We start from the raw sequence: 26,228 nt of genomic DNA, 5'->3' as shown, positions 1-26,228 counted from the left end.
ATCAACACCATTGGTTTACGCGATCTGGGTCAACTCGCCAATGCTACTGACACTACCGTCAAAAACATTGTTTTTTCCCGTTCTAGGTAAGCTCGCAATTGCTACCGACACCACCATCAACAACATTCGTTTTTCCGTTCTGGCCCAACTCGGCATTGCTATTGAGACTACCATCAACACTATTTGGTTACCCGTTCTTGCTCAACTCGCCACTGCTTCTGACACTACCATCAACACCATTGGTTTTCCCGTTCTGGGTCAACTCGCAATTGTACCAACACTACTATCCACACCGATGGTTTTCCCGTTCCGGCTCAACTCGCCATTGCTACTGAGAATACCACCAACACCATTGGTTTGCCCGTTCTGGTTCAATTCGCCATTGATACTGAGACTACCATCAACACCATTGTTTTTCCCGTTTTTGGTCAACTATTCATTGCTACTCACACCACCTTAAACACCATTGGTTTGCCCGTTTAGGCTCATCAGGCAATTGCTACCGACATTACCATCCGCTCCATTGGTTTTTCCCGTTCTGGGTCAACTCGCCATTGCTACTATGACTACCATCAACACCATTGGTTTTCCCGTTCTGGGTCAACTCGCAATTGCTACCGACTCTAATATCCACACCTTTGTTTCTTTCGTTCTGGCTCAACTCGCCATTGCTACTGACACCACCATCAACACCATTGGTTTTCCCGTTCTGGGTCTAATCGCTATTGCTACTGACACCACCATCAACACCATTGGTTTTCCCCGTTCTGGGTCAACTCGCCATTGCTACTGAGACTACCATCATCACCATTGGTTTTGCCGTTCTGGGTCAACTCGCAATTGCTACCGACACTACCATCCACACCATTGGTTTTCGCGTTCTGGATCAACTCGCCATTGCTACTGACACCACCATCAACACCATTGGTTTAACCATTCTGGGTCAAATCGCTATTGCTACTGACACCACCATCAATACCATTGGTTTTCCCGTTCTGGGTCAAGTCGCCATTGCTACTGAGACTACCATCAACACCATTTTATCAGTTCTGGGTGAACTCAGAATTGCTATCGACACTACTATCCACACCATCGTTTTTTTCCGTTCTGGCTCAACTCGCAATTGCTTCTGAGTCTACCATCAAAACCATTGGTTTTCCCGTATTGGCTCAACTCGCCTTTGCTATTGAGACTACCATCAACACCATTGGTTTTCCCGTTCTGGCTCAACTCGCCATTGCTACCGACACTACCATCCACACCATTGGTTTTACCGTTCTGGCTCAACTCGCAATTGCTACTGCGACTACCATCAACACCATTGGTTTTCTCGTTCTGGGTCAACTCGCAATTGCTGACGACAATACTATCCATACAATCGGTTTTCGTGCTCTGGCTTAACTCGCCGTTGCTACTGAGACTTCCATCAACACCATTGGTTTTCTCGTTCTGGCTCAACTCGCAATTGCTACCGACACTACTATCCACACCATTGGTTTTACCGTTCTGGCTCAACTTGCCATTGTTATTGAGACTACCATCAACACCATTGGTTTTCCCGTTCTGGGTCAACTCGCAATTGCTACCGACACTACCATCCACACCATTGGTTTTACCGTTCTGGCTCAACTTGCCATTGTTATTCAGACTACCATCAACACCATTAGTTTTCTCGTTCTGGATCAACTCGCAATTGTTACCGACACTACCATCCACACCATTGGTTTTCCCGTTCTGGGTCAACCCGCAATTGCTGACGACAATACTATCCACACAATCGGTTTTCGTGTTCTGGCTCAACTCGCAATAACTACCGACACTACCATCCACACCATTGGTTTTACCGTTCTGGCTCAACTCGCAATTGCTACTGCGACTACCATCCACACCATTGGTTTTACCGTTCTGGCTCAACTTGCCATTGTTATTCAAACTACCATCAACACCATTGGTTTTCCCGTTCTGGGTCAACCCGCAATTGCTGACGACAATACTATCCACACAATCGGTTTTCTCGTTCTGGCTCAACTCGCAATAACTACCGACACTACCATCCACACCATTGGTTTTACCGTTCTGGCTCAACTCGCAATAACTACCGACACTACCATCCACACCATTGGTTTTCTCGTTCTGGCTCAACTCGCAATAACTACCGACACTACCATCCACACCATTGGTTTTACCGTTCTGGCTCAATTTGTCATTGTTATTCAGTCTACCAACAACACCATTGGTTTTCCCGTTCTGGGTCAACCCGCAATTGCTGACGACAATACTAGCAATTCTGGGTCAACCCGCAATTGCTGACGACAATACTATCCACACAATCGGTTTTCGTGTTCTGGCTCAACTCGCAATTGCTACCGACACTACCATCAACACCATTGGCTTTCTCGTTCTGGCTCAACTCGCAATAACTACCGACACTACCATCCACACCATTGGTTTTACCGTTCTGGCTCAACTCGCCATTGTTATTCAGACTACCATCAACACCATTGGTTTTCCCGTTCTGGGTCAACCCGCAATTGCTGACGACAATACTATCCACACAATCGGTTTTCGTGTTCTGGCTCAACTCGCAATTGCTACTGAGACTACCATCAACACCATTGGTTTTCTCGTTCTGGCTCAACTCGCAATAACTACCGACACTACCATCCACACCATTGGTTTTACCGTTCTGGCTCAACTCGCAATTGCTACTGCGACTACCATCAACACCATTGGCTTTCTCGTTCTGGCTCAACTCGCAATAACTACCGACACTACAATCCACACCATTAGTTTTCCCGTTCTGGCTCAACTCGCAATTGCTACCGACACTACTATCCACACCATCGTTTTTTTCCGTTCTGGCTCAACTCGCAATTGCTTCTGAGTCTACCATCAACACCATTGGTTTTCCCGTACTGGCTCAACTCGCAATTGCTATTGAGACTACCATCAACACCATTGGTTTTCCCGTTCTGGGTCAACTCGCCATTGCTACTGAGACTACCATCAACACCATTTTATCAGTTCTGGGTGAACACGCAATTGCTATCGACACTACTATCCACACCATCGTTTTTTTCCGTTCTGGCTCAACTCGCAATTGCTTCTGAGTCTACCATCAACACCATTGGTTTTCCCGTACTGGCTCAACTCGCAATTGCTTCTGAGTCTACCATCAACACCATTGGTTTCCCCGTTCTGGCTCAACTCGCAATTGCTTCTGAGTCTACCATCAACACCATTGGTTTTCCCGTACTGGCTCAACTCGCAATTGCTATTGAGACTACCATCAGCACCATTGGTTTTCCCGTTCTGGGTAAACTCGCCATCGCTACTGACCCCAACATCAACACCATTGGCTTTCCCGTTCCTGCTCAACTCGCAATAACTACCGACACTACCATCAACACCATTGGTTTTCCCGTTCTGGCTCAACTCGCCATTGCTACTGAGACTTCCAGCAACACCATTGGTTTTCTCGTTCTGGGTCAACTCGCCATTGCTACTGACACCACCATCAGCACCATTGGTTTTCTCGTTCTGGCTCAACTCGCCATTGCTACCGACACTACCATCCACACCATTGGTTTTCCCGTTCTGGCTCAACTCGCCATTGTTACTGACACCACAATGAACACCATTTGTTTTTCCGTTCCTTCTCAACTCGCAATTGCTACTGAGACTACCATCAACACCATTGGTTTTCCCGTTTTGGGTCAACTCGCCATTGCTACTGACACCTCCATCAACACCATTGGTTTTCCCGTTCTGGGTCAACTCGCCATTGCTACTGAAACCACCATCAACACCATTGGTTTTCCCGTTCTTGGATTGCTACTGAGACTATCGTCCTCTTCAGTATCACTTCGAGTATCTTTGTTTTGAAGAATTTTTATTTTATTAATTTCAATTCAACTCAACTCGTATTTAATTATATTATAGTATACTCATCTTATAAATAAGAACAGAGAATGGTTTAATGTCTCAGCTTTGAGGATTTGATATGTGTAAATACTTAGTTTTAAGCTTGCTAATAGTTCGTAAGACTCATTCGAAGGTGATTTGTAACAGGCCAACATTTCCAGTAAAGTTACAGTCGACGTGTAGGGTTCGGGTTTAGATAATGTCCAGGTGGATTAAGGTTTAAGTGGATAAAACACCAAATACAAGTTTTTTCACAATTATGTGTATTCCATGATACTCGTATAACAATCACAACCGTGTCGTTCTATAATTACATACTGAAAATAGACAATGGAACACAATAAATATACATTGCATGTTTATGATACTATTAAACATGTTACTTCAGATAATCTTGTACATAAATAATACTGAAGTTGTAATACATCTAGTGGCCGTAACAATATATATAATGCTAAAATAGTATGACATGACCTTACATTAAAACCCAATGAATACTTACAGGTATGCGTAACCACATGTCCTAGAAATATCTCTAAACTGCTCCTGTCTCACCCCATAACCGTGGTGTCAGTGTACTGTTAAGCTGTAAATCAACAGATTATGAACATGTGCAAAATATGCAACGAAGACAAGAAAGAAACATCACTGCTATCATGAACTAGTACTTAACCAGAACTACGAAAATACATGAATTGCTCCGATAATACAAACATAGCATCCAATACAACTCAAAGCACCAAATGCAGAATTAAACAATGAAAGGCCAATACATACCAAATATCATAATAGTAAAACTCCCAACTTTAAAAGTAAAATTAAAGATGTCTTCCAAAAGGTAAGTTTGAAAAACGAATATCTCACGAAAATCTCCTTGCGTGTAAACGCTAATTTCACAAAATACTATTCTATCATGGAAATTGTTAAAACGGCAAATTAGCACCGGGTTTCAGATAATATCGTGTGAATATTGTAACGGCTTCAAATGTGTTTTTTTTTTCAACCAGCTATTAAAGTGGGTTGAAGCCAAAGCTCATTTGCCTTAATATCGCAACATAATGTTTTTCAATCGTATGATTCATAATTTGGTGAAGCTATTGTTTTGGATAAACGAGTTCTAAACGTTTGTTCAACTCCAATTCTTTCGCCTGAATCAAACAGTTACGGAAATGGCGACAAACGTTTGTCGCCACAAAACAGAACATTCATTAACCAGACGATCCTAGACCCATATGACCATGACCACATATTGTACAAAACAGCGACAATAATGTACATGACTTCATACATTTTATAAATTGAAAATACAATGTTTTACCACCACTCTATATGTAGCTGGGGTATACAAGTATTACGGATCAGTCCGTTAATATTCTTTATTTCCAATCACAAAGAGAAAAAGCCTGGAAAACATTATACAAAGTCTAAAGATATATTCCAGCCTCAATATAAAAATACACAAACGCGAATACTTTCACCAAGTATTATAAATACACCGTACCTGGTAAATACAAATGAAATTAAATACAGCGAAGTAGATAAATGAAACATACCAGCGGTGTAATAAGTATTGTTTTACAACAATGCGAAATAGTAGAAAACGTTTCCAAGATGCGACGTCAATAAGTTTCAGGACAGCAATACCAGAGAGATAGAATGGCGGGAATGTAACGGATGATTTCGTTCATAAATGAATTATAGTATCAACCAATTGAAAGTTGTTTGACCATTATAATGAATACACACTGACCACTCTCTCACACGCTCTATAATAATGTTCGCGCACTCTAAACGCAAGCAGGCAATAATAAATAAACATGAACGGATGAACATAATACCCTGTTACATATATACTATTTAAACATACATATATACAGTTTCTTTTTAATTCGGAAACTAGACGAGATAAACATAAAGTTGAATTGTTACCCCTACTGCGAACAGGATACTGTAGATGGTCCTTGCTATTAACACAAACCCCATCATATTTAAAACTTTCGGACTGAGAAAGAATGCGTTAAGGAAGAAGTACACGAAAAACGGCGGATGTAGCGCAATATTTCTATAGAGGAGGAGTAAATGATCCTGAAATGAATAGAAAATACAATTTGAAGTAATGAGACAAAATAAAGAAACTTCTAGCGGTCCTAAATAGGTTCAAACCCACAGTGAGGTCTTACTTGCTTTCACTTATCGTCACAGTATTTACTAGTAACGACCATTGGTTACATATCTTATGTTTGTCATCTTGTGACCTTGTGTGTCCCTCAAATGGTTTGTTTGGACGTGATCCCTGTGTTTTCCAACAGAATCTTGGTTAAATCTTAAGCTATTGATTTTACATCATTTTCGATTATGGTAAATGTTAAATGCAAAGGACTTTCAATGGCAAAAGAAATAAAAATATATTTCTAGCTCGTAGGAGATTATGAAAATTATACGGTGACTGCTTTCTCCCAATTCCTGGTTTCGGGTTTTGGGGTGAAAGTCGAGAGTGAAAAATGTGACACTGTTATGCCTTTGCCTTATCGGGTTGTAAGGAGTACATTAAGGCTTACACTAAGCACTCGACATCTGTATAAAGGTTACGCAACCACCCTCGATTTCGCGCCATCTTGACAGACAATCAGACAAGACAAACATACTGACAAAAGGGCTAGCAGAAGGGTGACTCAAACCTGACTGAAAATATGAAAATACTTGTAATAAGCCACAGTATTGCAAACATTCCACATGCACCATTCTTTTACCAGTCCCATTTCAGATATATCCCAATTTAAGCGAGCTGTAACGAAAACGCATATTTCGTGATCCGACAGTTATTTTTAAAGATTCCAAAGCATGCACATGACACCATGTACGTTTTGTGGCTAGAAATCATATATACATAGAAATTCAATGTTTATAATGTAAAATCATAAATTGCTTGTGTATTGATATATTCACTATTATGACAAGGTCAACGCCAAAGTAACTGCAATTGATATTCACTTTAATTATAACATTTGTGAAAAAATACATTAACTTTCTATTAGTTTGCCAATTTTAGACAGTACCATCATATATCATTTCAACAGACATACAAATATAACTAATAAATAAATATACTTACGGATAATCATGGGTCTTCAATGTCGTGGATGATGATTACTAAGCTTCCGATAGGTTGACTTACCAGAAAAAGTAGAGCAGGGTTATGGCGGCAAAATGGTGTATTGTCTTTGCAGTAAGGGCCTATTATACAGAGGCTTTTTTTGCTTTGTTCTCATATATTTTGCATAAAATGTCAAGGATCATTCAGCGCCAACAGCACCTGAATACACTCCATGACTATTGTACATATGAAATGATTGATTTAAAACTGCAAAAAAAAATGATGTTTTAGCTTCGGGATGGTGGTAAATGTGGTTCAAGATTGTGTTACCGGTTCAATTGCAATGCTCGATTTGTTCTATTACTTTTATCAAACGTTCGATAGACTGCAATAATAATAATAATAATAATAAAAAAATAAAAATAATAAATATAATAATTCTAATATTAGCAACAACAACATCAACAATAACAACAACAACAACTACAACAACATCAATAATAATAATAATAATAATAATAATAATAATAATAATAATAATAATAATAATCATTATACTACTACTACTTATACTGTCTCGCTATAGAGCTAGCTTTCATAGCGACGCTGAAGTGTCCGCCTGCAGAGCAAGAGGTCGTGGGGTCGAACCCCGACAGGAACACATAGCAATTTGTGCAGTCTGTTACACTACTACCACCACTACCACTACTACTACTTCTACTACTACTACTACTACTACTACTACTAATACTAATACAACTACTGCTACTGCTACTGCTACTGCTGCTGCTGCTGCTGCTGCTGCTGCTGCTGCTGCTGCTACTGCTACTACTACTACTACTACTACTACTACTACTACTACTACTGTTACCTATCCCCGTATCACAGGGCGTCCACTGAGCAATGAGCATCAATTATAGATAAGATATGATACCGTTTGCATCTTATCTGTAAAAATAGCAAAAAGCAGACTGCAGTAGAATCCAATTTTCAAAGTTAGGTACCAGTATATGTCACTCGTCAAGTGCTGGAAATGAACATTCAGATAATACATGATAATTTGGATTATTATCACACTGCACATAGAACATATTTTAAGGTTAAATACATTCTCGAATAAAAATCAATGTAGATAAATGGTAGAAAGGTAATTTAACGAGCTTAGGTTTTCCTGTATTATTTCAAATCTGCATGAAATTGAACTACAGCGTTGGAAACAATGCACGAGATTTGCTAGGTTTTAGAGCGCTTCTTCATTTCTATTGCATCTTTGAAAATCTCTCCGAAATTTATTGTTTTAAATGATATTTCCAATTATATTGCACTGTTGATTTAACTCCCCTTCACCTTGATGCTTGCGATGATTTAAGGCAGTATTTTATAAAAAATAAATAAATATGCATACAACATAGAAGCCATTACAAAAAGACGTGCAACAATATATCGTAAGTTGAATGATTATAAAACAACAGCAGTCTGATGTGATTGCGATACTGTCAACGTGTTCATGGTCAGAATGGTATGACATCACTGTCGATGTGTTCATTGCAAAATCGTATGGCAAAACTGTCAACTAGTTCAAGGTCAGAATGATTTGACAGCACTGCCAATGTGTTTATTGACATAAATGGTATGACTAAGCTGTCAATGTTTTCACTGACAGGAGTTGTATGACAACATTGTCAATATTCAATGACTGAAAAGGTACTACAAGATTTGAAACGAGTGCAATGACAAAAATGGTATGCCAACACTTTAGTGCAAACACATCTTTAGTCGTTATATGTATAAATGCTTTTTCCAATAAAACAATGTATATTAACTGTTTTTTTTTATTTTGCACAAATTATCATTCTGAAGCGATTATCAACATTTTTTTCAAAATCGTCGATCAAGCAATTCCGCGGCCTAGTGTGGTGGCCTACCGGCTTAACGCCCTAAACGTGGTTACTATTTCTGAGCACTTATACATACGTTTCTTCCAAAACAGTGATAAATTTATGGTTTCTTTTCATAAATCAACATTCTTTAGTGAATATCAGCATTTTCCCAAAGCTCGGCCAAGCTGCCTAAAAATCCATTTTAAAGCGATAGTGTTTGCGTTGCCTTGGAAAACAACGATAAATATATGTGTTTTTTTTACTTAGAAATTAACATATACAGAAGAAAAAGCATGTATACATGCTTTTAAAGTATATACATGCTTTGAAATAGGAAACTATTTCAGGCCGCTAGGCTGCCAGGCCGCTAGCTTCACGCCACTGGCTATAAGTTTTCAGGATGTCGCTTTTCCTGAAATCTCACATTTATTATCAACAGAAAGGGAATGCTTATTAATTAAATCGCCTAAAGATAGATAAAAGACAAATTATTAAATTGTTTAATGATTTACGTATACCGAAAATGGAGCTTTCCTTTCAAATGAAATATGACTCGATGTCTGACTCATTAGTATTCATCTTCTAGTCTTATTCTCTCCGATGTTATAACTCACGAAGATAGTAAAACGGCGCTTACCCAATGTCAAACAAAAATATAGTACTAAACAATTATTTTGAAATATACCATAGATAACCAATAGTTTAAAACTTTGCCTTAAGCAACTTTGTTTCGATATGTTGTCAAACTCTCCTGTGGTTGAATTTCAACGACCATTACAACCGATGTTATCTGATACAAAAATAATTGTTTTGATAATTTAAAATTAAAATTTTAGTGATGGAAAGCGTTGACAAGTACATTAATTATGGTTACGTGTTTTTCAGTCGATATATGATAAATTACAATGATATAAAATAACCCTTTCATAAACCTTGCTTATTATTCGAGGAAACATGTTTTAAATATCGTAAGCTTAGTATTCAGTTTTAGTTGAATATATTATCTTAAAGATCGCAACAGGGAGAAGACTGTCTGAAAACTTGAATCAAGTTAGAGAACACAGAATAACTACGGTCTGTCAGATCATTCCCTATATTGACAGTTTGAATAAAACCCGTAGCATTACATAGAAAACCTAATACGACACGTGACTCAAGCATTTAGTGTTGCAACAATGTAAGTATTTGAAATTGTAAAATAACCGTTAAAGCTCGGAAAGTGCGTGCCCCTTGTTCAGGTATTTAAATGTAACATGTACATTTGTAAATAATTTCCAAACTGGTCAAAGCGTTCATATACTGTTAATTAGCTCTCGTTAATACTTTGTATCATGTTTAAGGGTGTTTTATTGTCTTCAACTTCCATTTTAAAAAGATAACAAGTAGGAGGAGTTCAGTTGTGCACAAACTAGTGTGCGGATAAATTGTCAGCGCAATACACTTACTCCCAATGTAATTATTGAACATTGTTCTTGGCAACATGGTTCAAAACAGGGACGTCTTATACTTAACCTCGTAACCGCGATGCAAATTACTGCGCGTAATGACTTTGGCTTTAATAGATAACTTTTACGAGCATTTCTACACTGTCACAGTCAAACTTCTCCTAGTATTTAGATGTTCGATAAGCAAGAAAAAGTGTCGTTCACATGTATACGGGGCGGACAACAAATCGATCCTCGGACCAGCTGCATGGCCAGTAGCTCGGTAAGCCTCGTTACCGACTTTCGCATGACTTTTCCCTGACACTATGGGGCATTCTCATAACACAATTACCACCTCAGCTGCTGTCGCAATAACCAACAACATCCGATAAGGTTTTGGACGCTTTATGTACGCGGCACCGTGTGCCAGTCTAAGCCTGGTTAATTCTGCATACTTGACAACTTATTTTATGATGTTTTGTTCCGCCGGCTGACATTGGCTTACGCTGATTAGTTTATCCAATAATTTGCAAGCAATATTACCGATATTAATGAGAGGTGCCGTTTTGTATTCAGGCTGATTTACAAGTTTACCTCAATTTAGTAATTTCACTTTCCTATACCGGCTTATATCGGCGTACATACGTCAATATGTTTATTAATAAAGTTGCCATAACTGCAGTCATCCGATTATGAAATCAGATAATTGCAGTCATTGACATTGTAACGTGACGAAGAAAAGCTTAAATGTTGATAATTATTAAATACCCCACAAATATTATTAAAGTTGTTAATAAATAAAGATACATTACAAACTAATCTTTGTTTAATTCTTAATTATATATAATAGACAAACACCAAAATTGCTGTTCTAACGCGACATATTTATTAAGTGCATAAACTTAAAAATATAGCAACACTCGTTTTCGCGAACAGTTACCTAAATGGTAACAGGACTAATATTTATATATGCTCTCTCTCTCCAGGCCTCGCCTTTGAGTTATGTCAGTTATATCGTGTAACAAAAAAGGGATAGATTCATCCCTTCTCGATCGACATTGTGACCTTCAGAATGTAGGTACACGTATGCACATAATGTTTTCTTCATAAAAGAAACAGTATAAAAAGGAATGTACATACATTTTGAGTTTATGATTTACCTACACTGAAAACTGCATGCAATGTCCGATACACTTCTGCTGAAGTTGTACATCCGGAAGTAATATTAAAGTGTTGTAAAAATTGTTATGATTCAACGGAGTTGATATTGGTAAGTTTGAAAATTCGCAAGACATCGGTTTAAACAATATTTTTTTTCAATTATACGTTTCCAAGATAAACAAAGTTTATCCATAATCGAATGATTAACTGTGGTTCAATACACACACAAATATCACGACAGAGTTGGGAAAGAAGCTTTGGAACTTTTACTTCTTTTCGCTTCTTTCACTATTTCAGGTTTCTTATTCAGGTGTTGTGGATGTTATGGTTTATATAATATTTTTACGTTTTATAATGTGATGACAAATAACCGACATTGTCACATGTTCAGGATATGACTTCTTGTTAAAACCACAAACATAACGTCACCCAAGTGCAAGAACTTAATATCTTCTTCTATTTTTATATGCAGTTATTACGTTATTGTACTAAGGTGACGATAAGCCAGTTTCCACTGGTTTGGTTTATCAACGCGAAATGAGTAATTAAAAAAGATCCCGATCAGGATTTGAAATCCCAATTGCTATCTCCCTTAGAACATAGCTGTTACAGAGCCGGTGCGGATGCCTTGCAAGTTATCAGAACCTTTATTGAGTCAATATCATCTTTACAGGCAAATATCAATGTCCTGCAGAAATGGTACATCACACCAACAAGAAAGAGGTATGTAAGGTTGTAAGGTAAAGTTAGAAGTAGTGATGTTCCGATGATCGATTATAACCAAAAATCGATTGGTTGGGCCTGAAATCGGCGACAATCGATAGTATTTGGTTATAATCGATCATCGAAAAAAAAAAAAAAATATAAGTAAATGTTCAGATGTTATCTTTAACAAAATGGCAGATGAAAGCCACAATGAGCAAGTAAAAATGAACTATTTGTTATATAACAATTACTTCAAACATAGACATAACGTATATGCATATAATGATTTAGAAGAGTTTAATAATGTGCATGAATAAAACTTCACTTTAGGTTTTATCTAGTATTTTTAAAAAAACCGATTGTACTATCGATAATCGGTTACTTGAGTGGAACCGATTATCGATTGTAAAATTGGAACCGATTCCCAACACTAGTTAGAAGGCTTTGTGATTGAAAGTAATCATTCAAAGATTGCCCTTATCAGTCAAACTAGAGGTATTACATATTCTGTCTAAATACGACGCACGCCCAAGTGCCTGAAATACTGCTTGGATACAACAACGTATTTTTCTTAAAATAAACGTTCCATGGAAATTTCAATTATGTAGAGACATTGTGAGAACCCATTTGAACTGTTATGTGTCACAACATGTTATCGGTAAAGCTTACTGGATTATTGGGCTAAGCGTGATGTTGTGCACACATGCTAATTTAAACCCCCAGTAAAATTACATTTCACTAACTATATATTCAGTGTGCTGTTTATTGGGTTTTGTGTTGTTATTTCGTTCGTTTAGTTTGTGAATGTTTGTTTTTTGTTCAGTGTCACTGGCGTTGATCCAGTGCAATTAAACGAGTTTTAAATTATAACTTTCGACTTGTGGACTTGTTTCTGTAAGCATTCATATAATCACTTATACAGCAAAAGTTCATAGAGTTGCTCTGACTTTGATCTCAAGGGTACAGACACGGGGTTTTGAGCGACACGTTCTCATACATAACCGACTTTAGACAATACACTAGTGGTAGCGTCTGTCAAAAGATATTGAATTCAGATATTATATGACATTTGGACCGGACACGTACTATTATCAGTAATGCTTATAAAGCTTACTAAGTCAGGGACGCCGGTCTTATGGGCAACTTGTCCTTATACTATGATGGTCACTTCTGTCAAATAATTTATACCTAACCATGAATAAAACTATATGGAGAACGAACGACACCGACAGACAACACTAACTTCAGAAGGTTGTTATGATATTGACCTTAAGGATACGGACTTTATGTCTTGCGTGACTCATCTTTAGGCTTTGCTGGTCAATTCTGTCAAAACTATTTTAAAATCCGTCCATAAATGAGAAAAAAATGACCCTGACAAAAACGGGACGTGAAAATGAGCGTGTTTTCTATACATCCCAACTTCAATTTGTAGAGCGTAGAAATACTAGGGTAAAAGCAACAACGTACATATTAATTTTCATTCATTCATTAATATTTTGATAACAATGTTATGATCGAAATAAAATTTAACAAGGAATTATTGAAATTGAACACACTGGACATTGGTCTGAAACATCCTGTTTTTTCCTAAGCCTTTTCAACATCATTCTAAATAGGTACATACACTTTAAAATAAATCAATAATAATACAGACGATTAAACCATGTTACCACCAAGCGTACGATAGGATATCGTAATATCAATGTATTCAGCCATGAATTTAGACCGTTTTTGCGCAATTAAGGTGCTAAATTGCATTAATTGGCTAGTCACACAATTTGTTTTAAACCAAAATATTTGTACAACAGAGAGACATCGACTGCAGATACCTTATGTATGCATATCTTACATATTTTATCTACACAATAACCACCACTTCGTTGTCATTGGTCGATGTTTAAATGTTTAAGTGCGCAAGTTATCAATATTACTATGGTGATGCGTTTGACCCTTATCTTATCACACAATATATCCTAAAACTTCATTAACCTTCATATTTGGTTGTATGGGACCAACACTTTATAGACACAATTCCTTATACATATTCTGCAGTCAATGTATATTCGTTTCATTGGTGCAAATCAAACATATCCTCCACTTCAACTGCTCAATCCATCGTTTTATATTTTAGAAGTATTGTGAACTAATATATCCGTTCGTATTACCAGATGTGGTATTACTCTTGTTTATACCATTGTCGGTAAACTCTCAACTGCTACTAAGGCTATCGTCATCTTCATTATCGCTTCGAATATCTTCAGACTGAAAAAAACAACAAAAAACAATATTTTTTTTATTAATTTCAACTCATATTTAAATCAATCATTTTGTTCTCATTTATTTTTCAACATATATTATTTTAACATAATGCATCAAGAACACACACACACACACACACACACACACACACACACACACACACACACACACACACATGTTCCTGTTTATGTTTAAAATATTTACTTAATTTATTTGAGGAAAAAGAAACAATGATGTCATATCCGTTGTTTAAATCAATCATAGTATACTAATTTTATAAAGAAGATCAGAAAACGGGCTAAAGTCGAAGCGATTGGGACTTGATATTGGTTAACGCTTCCTATTTATCTGTCAATACTTAGTTAGATTCATCGTTAGAAAATACTATCGTTTAAATATCATAACGGTTTCAAACTTAATATATTCATCTTGTATTGCACGACGGCTACGATAGTAATTTCAGGTTATGGATTTGTTTGATATTTGTACAAACTTGTTGAAACTATGTGCATATCTTTGAAACGATTGCAAACATGTGTTCAAACTTAATTCTTTCGCACGAACAAAACGCCTTCGAAAATGACGAATGATTTTTCAATTCATAACAAACCAATTATATACAAGAAGATCCAACACCCATGTGGCCAAATAAGGCTCAAAGAGCGACCAATACGAACACTCATATATTTTATTAATTAAAAATACAAAGTTATATAGAACTATATACTTGTTGATAAGATATAACATATGCAGTTGCAAACATTTTCAATTCCTTTAATTTAAAAGAAATACGAGCTATTAGAGAGGTTTAATTGTTACCTTTCCATCTAGAAGAATGTGGTAGACAATTTTTGCTATCGACCAGGACCACAAGAGACTCAACACTTGCAGAATGAGAAGGAATGCGTTAAAGATGTAGTACACGACAAAAGGCTCGTCGATGACGTAAAATACTTCTTTTGCGGCTGAGTAAATGATCCTGAAATAAAAAAGAAATACTATCGTGAATGAAGTACATAAACAACTTGATTTTGCACGTTTTAATATTTGTTGCTGCAAGTCTCAAGTTAAACGGTTTTAATCAGGTTTAAACCCACAGGGTAGCCTTACTTAATTTCTCACCGATAGTGCCCAGGCGGCTACCAGAACATTAACTAGACAATTTAAAAGATGTGTTATGTTTGTTGTCTTGGAACCTTGTGTGTCACTCGAATGGTTTGTTTGGCCGTGATTTTAGAATGGACCTTGGTTAAATGTTAAGCTTCTTGTTGTTATATCGTTTTCGATCATAGCAACGTCTAAAGCAACATAGCAAAACTCATATTCTTATATGTACTATCTAACGTCATAACTCTGGATGTGGCGCCTTTTAATGGTCGAACAGACAGACTAACATACAGATATGCATTCAGTTTGACGTGTTTCGGTTTTAAAAGAGAGCGATGGACGAAGATGTCGCTATCACCCTTAACACCTGCCGCTAAAAGATAATATTATCAACCAGTACTGTAACATTTTTAAGTGGTCAAAGAGCTATATCTAACACTATATCGATATTACATATTTAATCTTCAGCAAAATGGTGACACTTACCAGACTGGAAATATAAAGGTTCTTGTTACAAACCACAGTATTGCAAACATTCTAAATGCACTGTCCTTTAACCAGTCCCATTTCAGATAAAACCCCATTTTAGCGAGCTGTAATGAAAAAGTGTTTTGTGAGAACTGACAGTCGATTTAAATACATACATTGAAATAAAATTCTTTTGATTTTAAAAGATAAAACACTTATGATTTGGTATCCATCTTTCTATGACAAAATTATCGTCGAAGTAATTCAGTGTTTTTGCTTATAATTAATACATTTGTGACAGAAACATCAATTAATAACATTCAAAACATACTCTTATTTTACCAATTCTAATAAGCACCATTATTAATTGAAGAAACATGCAAACATAACTAAAATATTGAATGCACTTACCGATAACCATGGGTCTGCAATGTCGTGGATGATGAGTACACAGCTTCCAATACGGACGAAGTTGCAGAGCCAGGAAAAGTAGAGCAAGCTAACAGTGGCAAGATGGTGTATTGTCATTTCCATAAAGTCCTGAAATACAGTGCTTTGTTTTGGTTTATTCTAGAAATTTTGCATAAAATGTCACGTGTTAAGCAGATGCACACACACCACCTTATTACACTCCAAGACTACCCGAAAAAATAAATGTTGTCGTAAAACTCTGCGTACATGATTAGTCCTTTTTCAAGTCATAGTATTGGTACGGTGATTATTGGGTTAATGACCGATCGTGCAACCGGTCCAGTTTTAATGTTCGATTTCTTTTTACCAGCTTCATCCGACATTCAATGGACTGCAATCTAGGTGTGGAATAATAATAGTATTGCTTAAGGGGTCTCATGAATATCAAGAACGATTTACTGACGTAGAAGATACTTTCAACAGTCCAGTTCTACCGTCCTAGGTACGATTCCGTTCCTATGATATTTGATGAAATGGTCCCCTGATCAAAGAGCGTCCCCTGATCTGATCAAAGAGCATACATCCAAAGTAAAGAAGATACTACTTACCTTTCGTTTGTGATCTGTAAATAAGGTAAAAAGCAGACTGCAGTAGAACCCCAGCTCCACGATGTAGTACCAGTATAGGTCACTCGTCACATGCTGGATAGGAGAATGGGTTAGTGAACATGAGAACTGAGATATTGCACTCGAAACATCTTTTAAGGGTAGAGACGGTCTCTAATTAAACAATAAAGTAAATTAGAAAACATCTATTTTATTATTGAAAATATCTTCTTAGTAAGAAATCCGGATTATTTTAGTAAGATTTTTATTTTTTGCACTGTGCAAATAGACAGAGACAGTCTCTTATAAAAATAGTTATAAAACAGGGCGTCCATTAAAGCAACACACGTACGACAAAATAAGTTGAATAATTATAAAACAATCGCAGACTGGTTTAATTGTGATAATGTTAACGTCTTAATTGTCAGCACCTTCAATACGTTTTGCAAAGAATAGTGTTGAAAAATGTTAAATGTGTTCAATAATGTGAATGGTACAATGAAAACGTTGTCAACCTGTTCAACAACATTAAGGGTATTATGACAACACTGTCAACGTGTTAATTGACAGAAAAAGGCATGGCAACATTTTCAACATGTTCAGTAACATATATATAGGACAGCACTGTCAATGTGTTCGTTGCCAAAATGGTATGACCACATTTGCAACGAGGTAAATGCCAAATCGGATATGGAAACACAGTAAATATAATAATTGCGAAAAATGGTATGACATCACTGCCAAAATGTTTCAAAATAGCACCAACAGGAATGATAACACAGCACGATCAACGTCTAAATTGTCAGTTTGGTATGACAACAATGTCAAAGTGACCATTGCCAGAAATGGTATGACAACACTGTCAATGCGTTTATTCCAAATAATGGTATGATAAAATTCAATGTGTTTACTAACGGGAATTGTATGACAACATTGTAGACAAATCTAAGTTCAGTGTTGTGGCATGACAAGACTGTAAACATAATCAATAACAGAAATGTTAGGACAACATTGCCAACATGTTCGTTACCAAAATGGTATGACTACATTGGCAACGAGGTAATTGCCAGAACGAGTATGGAAACACTGTAAATATATTCATTGCGAAAAATGGTATGACATCACTTCCAAAATGGTTATTGCCTTGAACGTGTTTGATAACAGAAATGGTACGACAAGACTGTGAATATCTTCTTTGCCGGGAATTGTACTGTCAACGTGTTTACTTAAATAAATGGTATGAAAACAATGTCAGTATGCCCATTGCCAGAAATCGTTTAACACCACTGTCATGGTTTTCATCAACATGAATGGTATGACAATCAACGAGCTCGTTGCAAAAATGGTACGACCACATTTTCAAACAGGCAATTGCCCAAACTGGTATGACAACACTGCATAAATGTTCATTAGCAAGAATAGTATGGCAACATTGTCAACGTGTTTACTGCCAAAATAGGTATGGCAGCCCCGTCCTTGCTGACAAACATACCTGTTGTGGCCAGTCGATCCAGAATTCTTTTGTTCTCCATATCCATGGTTTCTGTAGAAAAATACATTCATGTATTGTATCATACGATAAAAACGAAATAGGCGTATAATATCACTGACCGCATCTGTTTGCTCATCTATTTTTTCTGATATAACGGGCAATTCCTCCACAGCTCTAACCTTAAGGACATTTCATATGATGGACGTTTGGATTGTATAGATGTTATGTCATGATGTAATAGCATGTACGATAAAAAAAAAACTAGCGGGAAAGTGCATGATTGGAAATAATATGTATGAAGGGCTTTAGACTGAAACGATGTAGGAGGATGCTGCACCATGCTTTATTTTGGTAGCACCGCTCTGCCCTCATGGAGACCAGCATGTGCACCCTTTTGCCTTCTCATAATTTAATGCGTTAGATAATCCAATAAAACCTTTGGTTTGTTTACAATTTTATAACATCATTATAAATACGAACACACTGAAAATAAAACAACTTCAAAAACATATTTCTGACACTTGTTTTCCTTTTTTTTAAATAATTAAGTTATTCACAACCTGATAAAAAATGCATTTTTCTCCTTAATCTTCATGCCCCTTTTTGCAGCACCCACAAACCTGGCTCAAACCCTAAATTATGCATATACTCTGTCCTTAGACGGTCGATGATAACATGTAGTTCATCCCATGGAGTAGCATAGAAGCATAACTCAGATACAGTGGGGTTTTTCTTCACATCATTTGGCATTTTGCATGTTTCTAAAATTATTGATCTTTTAAATTAGGTTAATTAAAATCAAAACCTTATTGGATATTGGAAATTCAGCGCTTAATGAAAGCTATTCCAACAATATGGAAATAAATATTAAATACGTACTCGTATAACGCAATAAGATAAAACGTAAGAACAGAATGTACAATAGTTTTACCGAACTAGTTTAAATTTTTGTATAGCACTAACAAATGCATAAATCATCTTTTAATTTGCAAGATCTTCACAAAACCATACGTATAAAAGTCATGGTAGACATAATTTGATACACATATTAAGAGGAAATTGGTTTAATTTGTGTTGAAAAAAAAGATACTGTAATTGTCTGTCAATTTAAAGGCACTGATATGGGCCAACAATAAAAAAATAAGTTTTTCCTCAAACAAACCTAGAATTGTTAAGACTAGCTAGTAAGTAAAACATCACTTTACATGATTAATATAATATTTTGTCGCTGTCTCAGCTAAGTTTATCCGTTTCAAAATAACGCATCGTGGTTTCCAAGTGGCATTTACGCGGTAGACGACCCCAGTAAATTTCGAATTGTACAAATACGCGAGCAATTTAAGTCATACTCTAATCAAACAATTAATAAGTTTTATACAATTGGCTTCCGTTGTGATTTTGCATACATGGTTACTTTACCCCAATGGTGTATTCAAAGTGAATTATATAGAAATATAAGCAGACTGGTAGTCTAACAAGAATACTTTTAACCTAATCATCGTGATAAGATGTGTACCCGATGCGACTCTTATTATAATTCAACATGGGATATTAATAAAAACGCACAAAAGGTAAATAAATATAAAACAATGTATACATACCTTCCAAAGAATTGTCACCCCATACATAACAGAGCACGTGTAAAAAAGAAATGGCCATCTGAAAATATTTTGTAAATACATATTGAAAAACAAATTGTTTTAAATTTAAACACATCCGAGACAACACATCTATGTATGCACGCACCAACACACGCACGCGCACACGCGCGTGCGCACACACACACACACACACACACACACACACACACACACGTACGCACACATGCACACACACGCACGCGCGCACACACATACAAGTTCTCCATTTTCCTGAAGAAAAGAAGAATAACAGTACGCGGTGGCTGCCACAGTGATGAAGGTCAAACTATAAGCAAGAGATATAAAGACGCATTTTTGTTATTGCGCTTGCTGCTTTTTGCTATTTCGCCTGGAACAAATGAGGGTTTGTCTAAAGTGGTTTTGAAATCACTTATATCATTTGCGCAAAATATGAATTGACACAAAAGCAGGGAAGAAGGCAGAATAATTATTATAGAAATAAAGAAATAGAGTTATGGTTCCGGTACACTTAATCTTTCCTTAAACTATATACTTGTATACAGTATGGTGTTCGAAGACAATACCAACAAGACGTTATAAAAAGTATGGTACAGGGAATAAAATATAAGGTCGGATGAAAACTCTGGCGAACTGCATTTTCACTCATTGCTATTGATTTATATTTTAAAGATGCACTTTATTCAAAATCAATACATACACATGTAAAACAAACAAAACATTTGAGTGATAAACCCTCAACAACTTACTTAATAATGCGTTTACGGAAACTATTAATTCCTATTGACAATATTATAACCGTAAAATAGCTGAAAACGCAAAAATATTAATTGATTGGTGAATGCTAAAAGATTTACTGCGATCTACTTTCGTCTCTTATTATCTCTTATTTCGTCTCTTCGTTTCGTAGAAATACCGTGTTTTCAGCACATTTCTTTTAAATCAAACTTGGTATCCTTCATAAGCATCTTTTCATTGTTTTCATGTTGAACAATTGTATTAAATGTCTTAAACCTTATTTGGGAGTTATCGTGCATCTTTAAACTTCATTTAAATACCTGCAGTGCATTTTGACTTATGGTCCGGGCAAGTAGCTTCCTTTTTCGTGCTTCCTGTAGAAGTCAATGGGATGTACAATGACATCCTTTGGGGAGTATAACAATGACATTTATTTCAATCCAGATCCAGCAATTCATCTTACGTAGTGTTTTCTCAGTGGGGAAGCATTTTTTGTACTGTGTTTTGCACATTCAATTATGTTTTGATCTATTGAATGGTTGCTTAAGAACGACGAATTGTGGATTCTAAAAAGTAAGCAAATGGCAATATCAGGACGTAACTTACGCATTATCACAAAACTTCTTAATTGGTGGTGTCAGATCATTGTTCCTTTTGTTTCTGAACCAAACTTGCACCTGTCTAAGGGGCATGTCCAGCTGCTTTGACAAGCCCTGAAATACACAATAATTATGCAACGATATCAATTTTACTGATAAAACAAGGTGTATAAATGTTTCATGTTTCGTGATGATTGATTATCAGCAGTATGTCTTTATTAAGGATCTTGGTTTCAAACAGTGAATATGTCAATTTGATATGTATTAAACTTAACATTAGCGCGCAGAAGGCTGGGACACAATTTCAACGCCGCCATTTTAAAGATGACGTTACGTTCACATACAATTTGGCGCGTTTTTCTGCAACACTACAATGGTCTGTCATTTTGACATAATATTCAAGGCATGAAAGCTACTATTGTGTTTCGATGATGTGCTAACTGTAAAAAAACATTTATCTGCTGTTACCAAAACTGTCTGCGGAGATGCAAGTTTTTGATAAGGGTACGTTGAGACTGCATATTTATAACAATCAATAATGTCAAAATGTTTCAATATTATACGTATAAATGTGGAGCGAGTGACAATTGTATGCTCTGCACTGAGACACACACCAAAAAGGGCAGGATAAATGTGAAGCTATACACCAGGCGGGCAGTCTCAATTAAAGGCCTGGTCATTTTAAAGATGTGCTAAAGTTATCAATCGGCACAACTAAGCATTTAAGTTTCGATAATTATATCCTATTTTAAGTTATATTATCTAGTACACTATTTTCAGACTGTAATGTCTGATATACGAGACTAGCTGCAGTTCCTATGTACATGGATCGGATCACGTTGAACACGCCCTTCCAGTGAGTCAAACACTGTATATGTAGGTTTAAGTGTGTGACGGGATGTTTCCGGGGTGTTACGGGAGGTTTCCGGAGTGTTACGGGAGGTTTCCGGGATGTTACGGGAGGTTTACGGGGTGTTACCGGAGGTTTTGGGGTGTTACGGGAGATCTCCGGGTTCACCACCGAAAGTGTTGGTGTATATTCTTCGAAAATGTTGCCTTATTGATCAATTATTTTTTATATAAAATCATTATATAATTGTCATTTATGTGTTTCCTGTGCTCTATTTGAATCCGAACCCAGTTTTATATACCATTAGCATCTAGCGTAATTAGCATCGGCATCATGAAATCCGCCTAAATCAGATAAAAAGAGTGTGATAGTGTGGCTCTTTGCGAGTTTACCTGATGGCCTTTTCCGTGCTCAATGAAAAGCAACGGTAACCTGGAAAACACTTTCCTAAAATCTTATGGATTTAAACCAATACTGTGTACACCTTTTGTGCCAGTATTTCTCTATATCAATCACGCATCCAACATAAATGACGCAACGTCATTGATCCAGGACTAGTCACGTGGTGATCCCATATTATTCCATATTGAGTCACCAAATTAATATCGTACCAAAATTGCGTCTATTTTCCATTTTCGATAAACAAATGAAACATTTAAACATGTAAACAGGTTGTCGACGTGATATAAACGTTACGGGGTTAGCAGGTGACCCGATATGGGATATACGGGGCACAGGAAACCATATTCGGGTCTGAGCTTTGGATTGAACCACCGACTTCCGCACCGAAATGAACGTACCACCACTTTGCTACGGGTAATGTTCTAGCACCCTGGTAATACGGTATGCTAAGGTTCCCAAATAATTATGATCGGGTGTAAGTAGAAGTAGGCCATTGAATAATATGAAGCGAACTCGGCTTACCATACACTGTTTGTCATCTGGCTTTTTCTTTGTCTTGTAAACTTCTTCAAGGGAAGGTATAGCATCCACGTATACTAACTTCTTTTTCTTTATGCCTAACTTGTATCCCAGGGGTATTATCAGCAGCCTGATAAATAGTAACACACATGTGAATATACGTATCATGAATGTGAGGTATGGCCATATCTCTGTGAAATTGATACAAATTTAAAAAAGCTTATGTATGCATGTATGTTACAACGCTTTATTGAAATTAATCCAGTATGATTGTGTATTTTGCTAAATAATCCACCGTGAATGTATTTTTCCAAGTATGCATCAAATATGTCTACTTCATTTCCAGCTTATCGTTATGTCTGTTCGTACATTTATCGGTCAGACTCTAATTCGGTATGTCTGCATGGTGGCATGTCCATCCGTGCATATCGGTCTGTTTCTCTGTCCGGTAGTTTACCTATTCGTATATCCATCGATCTGTCGGATAGTTTACTTGTTTGTATTTCCGTCGGTCTGTCTCTCTGCCGGTCGGTTTACATGTTCGTATATTTGTCGGTTTGTCTCTCTTTTGGTTAGTTTGCCTGTTAGTTAATTCGTCGGTCTGTCTCTCTGTCCGTTAGTTTACCTGTTCGTATATCCGTCGGTCTGTCTCTCTGTCCGTTAGTTTACCTGTTCTTATATCCGTCGGTCTGTCTCTATGTCCGTTAGTTAATCTATCAGTATATTTGTCGGTCTATCTCTCTGCCGGTAAGTTTACCTGTTCGTATATTCGTTGATCTGTCTCTCTTTTGGTTAATTTGCCTGTTCGTATATTCGTCGGTCTGTCCCTCTGTTGGTTAGTTTACCTCTTAGTTTATCCGTCGGTCTGTCTCTCTGTCCGTTAGTTTACCTGTTCGTGAATCCATCGGTATCTCTCTGTCCGATAGTTTACCTGTTCGTATATCCGTCGGTCTGTCTCTCTGTCCGATAGTTTACCTGTTCGTATATTCGTTGATCTGTTCCTCTGTGTTCGTATATTCGTCGGTCTGTCCCTCTGTTGGTTAGTTTACCTGTTCGTATATCCGTCGGTCTGTCTCTCTGTCCGTTAGTTTACCTGTTCGTGAATCCATCGGTATCTCTCTGTCCGATAGTTTACCTGTTCGTATATCCGTCGGTCTGTCTCTCTGTCCGATAGTTTACCTGTTCGTATATCCGTCGGTCTGTTCCTCTGTCCGTTAGTTTACCTGTTCGTGAATCCATCGGTATCTCTCTGTCCGATAGTTTACCTGTTCGTATATCCGTCGGTCTGTTCCTCTGTCCGTTAGTTTACCTGTTCGTGAATCCATCGGTATCTCTCTGTCCGGTAATTTACCTGTTCGTATATCCGTCGGTCTGTCTCTCTGTCCGTTAGTTTCCGTCGGTCTGTCTCTCTGTTGATAAGGCCTCCTGTTCGTGTATCCGTCGGTATGTCTTTCTGTATGTAAAACTGTCTACCTGTCTTAAGTTCTGCCATAATAAACTATTTGTTTAGTGTTCATTAATAAAACCTAAAACTAATACAAACAAAATAAAACAAAAATTCTACTTAGCTATTCTTACGTTTCTAGCACGAATCGTGTCATCACAAAGAAGACACCGACCAGAATTCCAAAGTGAAGGTCATGGACTTTTGGATAATATGTGTTCGTTCCTGGCTTGTTCACTAAATATGACCACCCCATTCCGGTTTTAACGGATCCATCCTCTTTGTAAATTCGGACTGGGAACCAAATGGAATCATCCCAAAAGATGTCATACATGCTTGTGTTTGACGTCATGGCGTGGTGTTCATTTAGCTTGCTTCACACTTGTCTCTAAAATATTGATATTTTCAAACATCATTTATCATCATCCGGCACAAATAATACAACGGTATCTGATTCATCTTATGTAAGAAGTCAATATGTTAACATGTATAATTTCTGTCAAGAAATGCGTTTTTACCAATTATAGCCGTTAACGAAAAAACCCTTAGATTTTGCCTCAAAGAACGGTATATTAAAATAACACTTCGTCCTGGTTGCTGTGACAACTTCATGAAATTATAATTAATCTAGATCGGTAGTTCAACATGTGTGTTGCAAGCTTGCTTGTTTACCATATGCTGCGCTATAGCAAAGGCAAATATTCAAACGCCATTCCCCATCTGTCATTTGAAGCCAAATAAATGCCCATATGGAGAAAACAAACATCCAACCATCAATATGGTGATTATTTTAGCATACTTACTGCAGTCACACGATTGGCAATCATTATGTAATATGTTGAAAAATGCTCCAATGCGTTTTCCGTTGTAGAGCCAATAAGTTGAAAATTAACGTTAACAGGGAGTTGTTTTCTTAATATTCATTCAAAAGTGAGATTTACTTTATGTTGTTTTTAAAGATGCACTCTCACTTCAAAAAGAGATTTACCACAATTAATGATATTGTTTTATTATTCCTTTAAGGTTGAATAAATGTCGAAAACATTCTGATGAAAGATATATATAGTTTAATTGGAAAGAAATGTGCATAAACTTTATTAGATCACAGTTAATCGATCTTTTAGCATTCACCAATCATTTTATTTGCTTTTTTCTATTTAATACATACTTACAATCTTGTTTTCAGTAATTATTTTTTCCATAATTGCATTATTTAGTAAGTAGAAACGGTTTATCAATCAAAATTGATAATTGTTATACATGTGTATGCAGTGATTATGAATAAGAGTGTTACTTTAATCATGCATAACTTGCTAGACCTGGATATCGGCAAATTAAATATCTGGATTTTTATGAAACTTAAGTTTTAGCAATTATTATATATATACATATATATCTTAGAACTTTTTTTGCTAAAATGTGGGCACTAGGCTTATTTAGTAAACGTCATGCTGTCAATAGATTGGTTGTGGTAATTTTGAAATGTAATTTAATGGAAATTTATTAGTTAAAACAAAACTGAAA

General features: G+C 36.7%; 2 protein-coding genes across 2 annotated transcripts; both read right to left on the bottom strand.

Moving 5' to 3' along the window:
• Window positions 1–1,080: 1,080 nt before the first annotated feature.
• Window positions 1,081–4,484, bottom strand: LOC128228210 (uncharacterized protein DDB_G0290685-like). Its single transcript, XM_052939378.1, has 4 exons — window positions 4,480–4,484; window positions 3,068–3,790; window positions 2,372–2,771; window positions 1,081–2,247 (listed from the first exon to the last, which is right to left on the bottom strand). The coding sequence occupies exons 1-4, from the start codon at window positions 4,482–4,484 to the stop codon at window positions 1,081–1,083; spliced, it is 2,295 nt and encodes a 764-aa protein (XP_052795338.1).
• Window positions 4,485–14,399: 9,915 nt separating this feature from the next.
• Window positions 14,400–19,283, bottom strand: LOC128228200 (ceramide synthase 3-like). The gene is made up of 7 exons (XM_052939367.1): window positions 19,154–19,283; window positions 18,490–18,584; window positions 17,045–17,137; window positions 16,437–16,565; window positions 16,044–16,150; window positions 15,270–15,429; window positions 14,400–14,453 (listed from the first exon to the last, which is right to left on the bottom strand). Exons 1-7 carry the CDS (start codon window positions 19,281–19,283, stop codon window positions 14,400–14,402), a joined length of 768 nt encoding a protein of 255 aa, XP_052795327.1.
• Between the last annotated feature and the right edge of the window lie 6,945 nt (window positions 19,284–26,228).

Source organism: Mya arenaria, chromosome 1 (assembly GCF_026914265.1).
Source record: "Mya arenaria isolate MELC-2E11 chromosome 1, ASM2691426v1".
Lineage (NCBI taxonomy): Eukaryota > Metazoa > Mollusca > Bivalvia > Myida > Myidae > Mya > Mya arenaria.
This window is presented reverse-complemented; position numbering and strand designations above follow the sequence as displayed.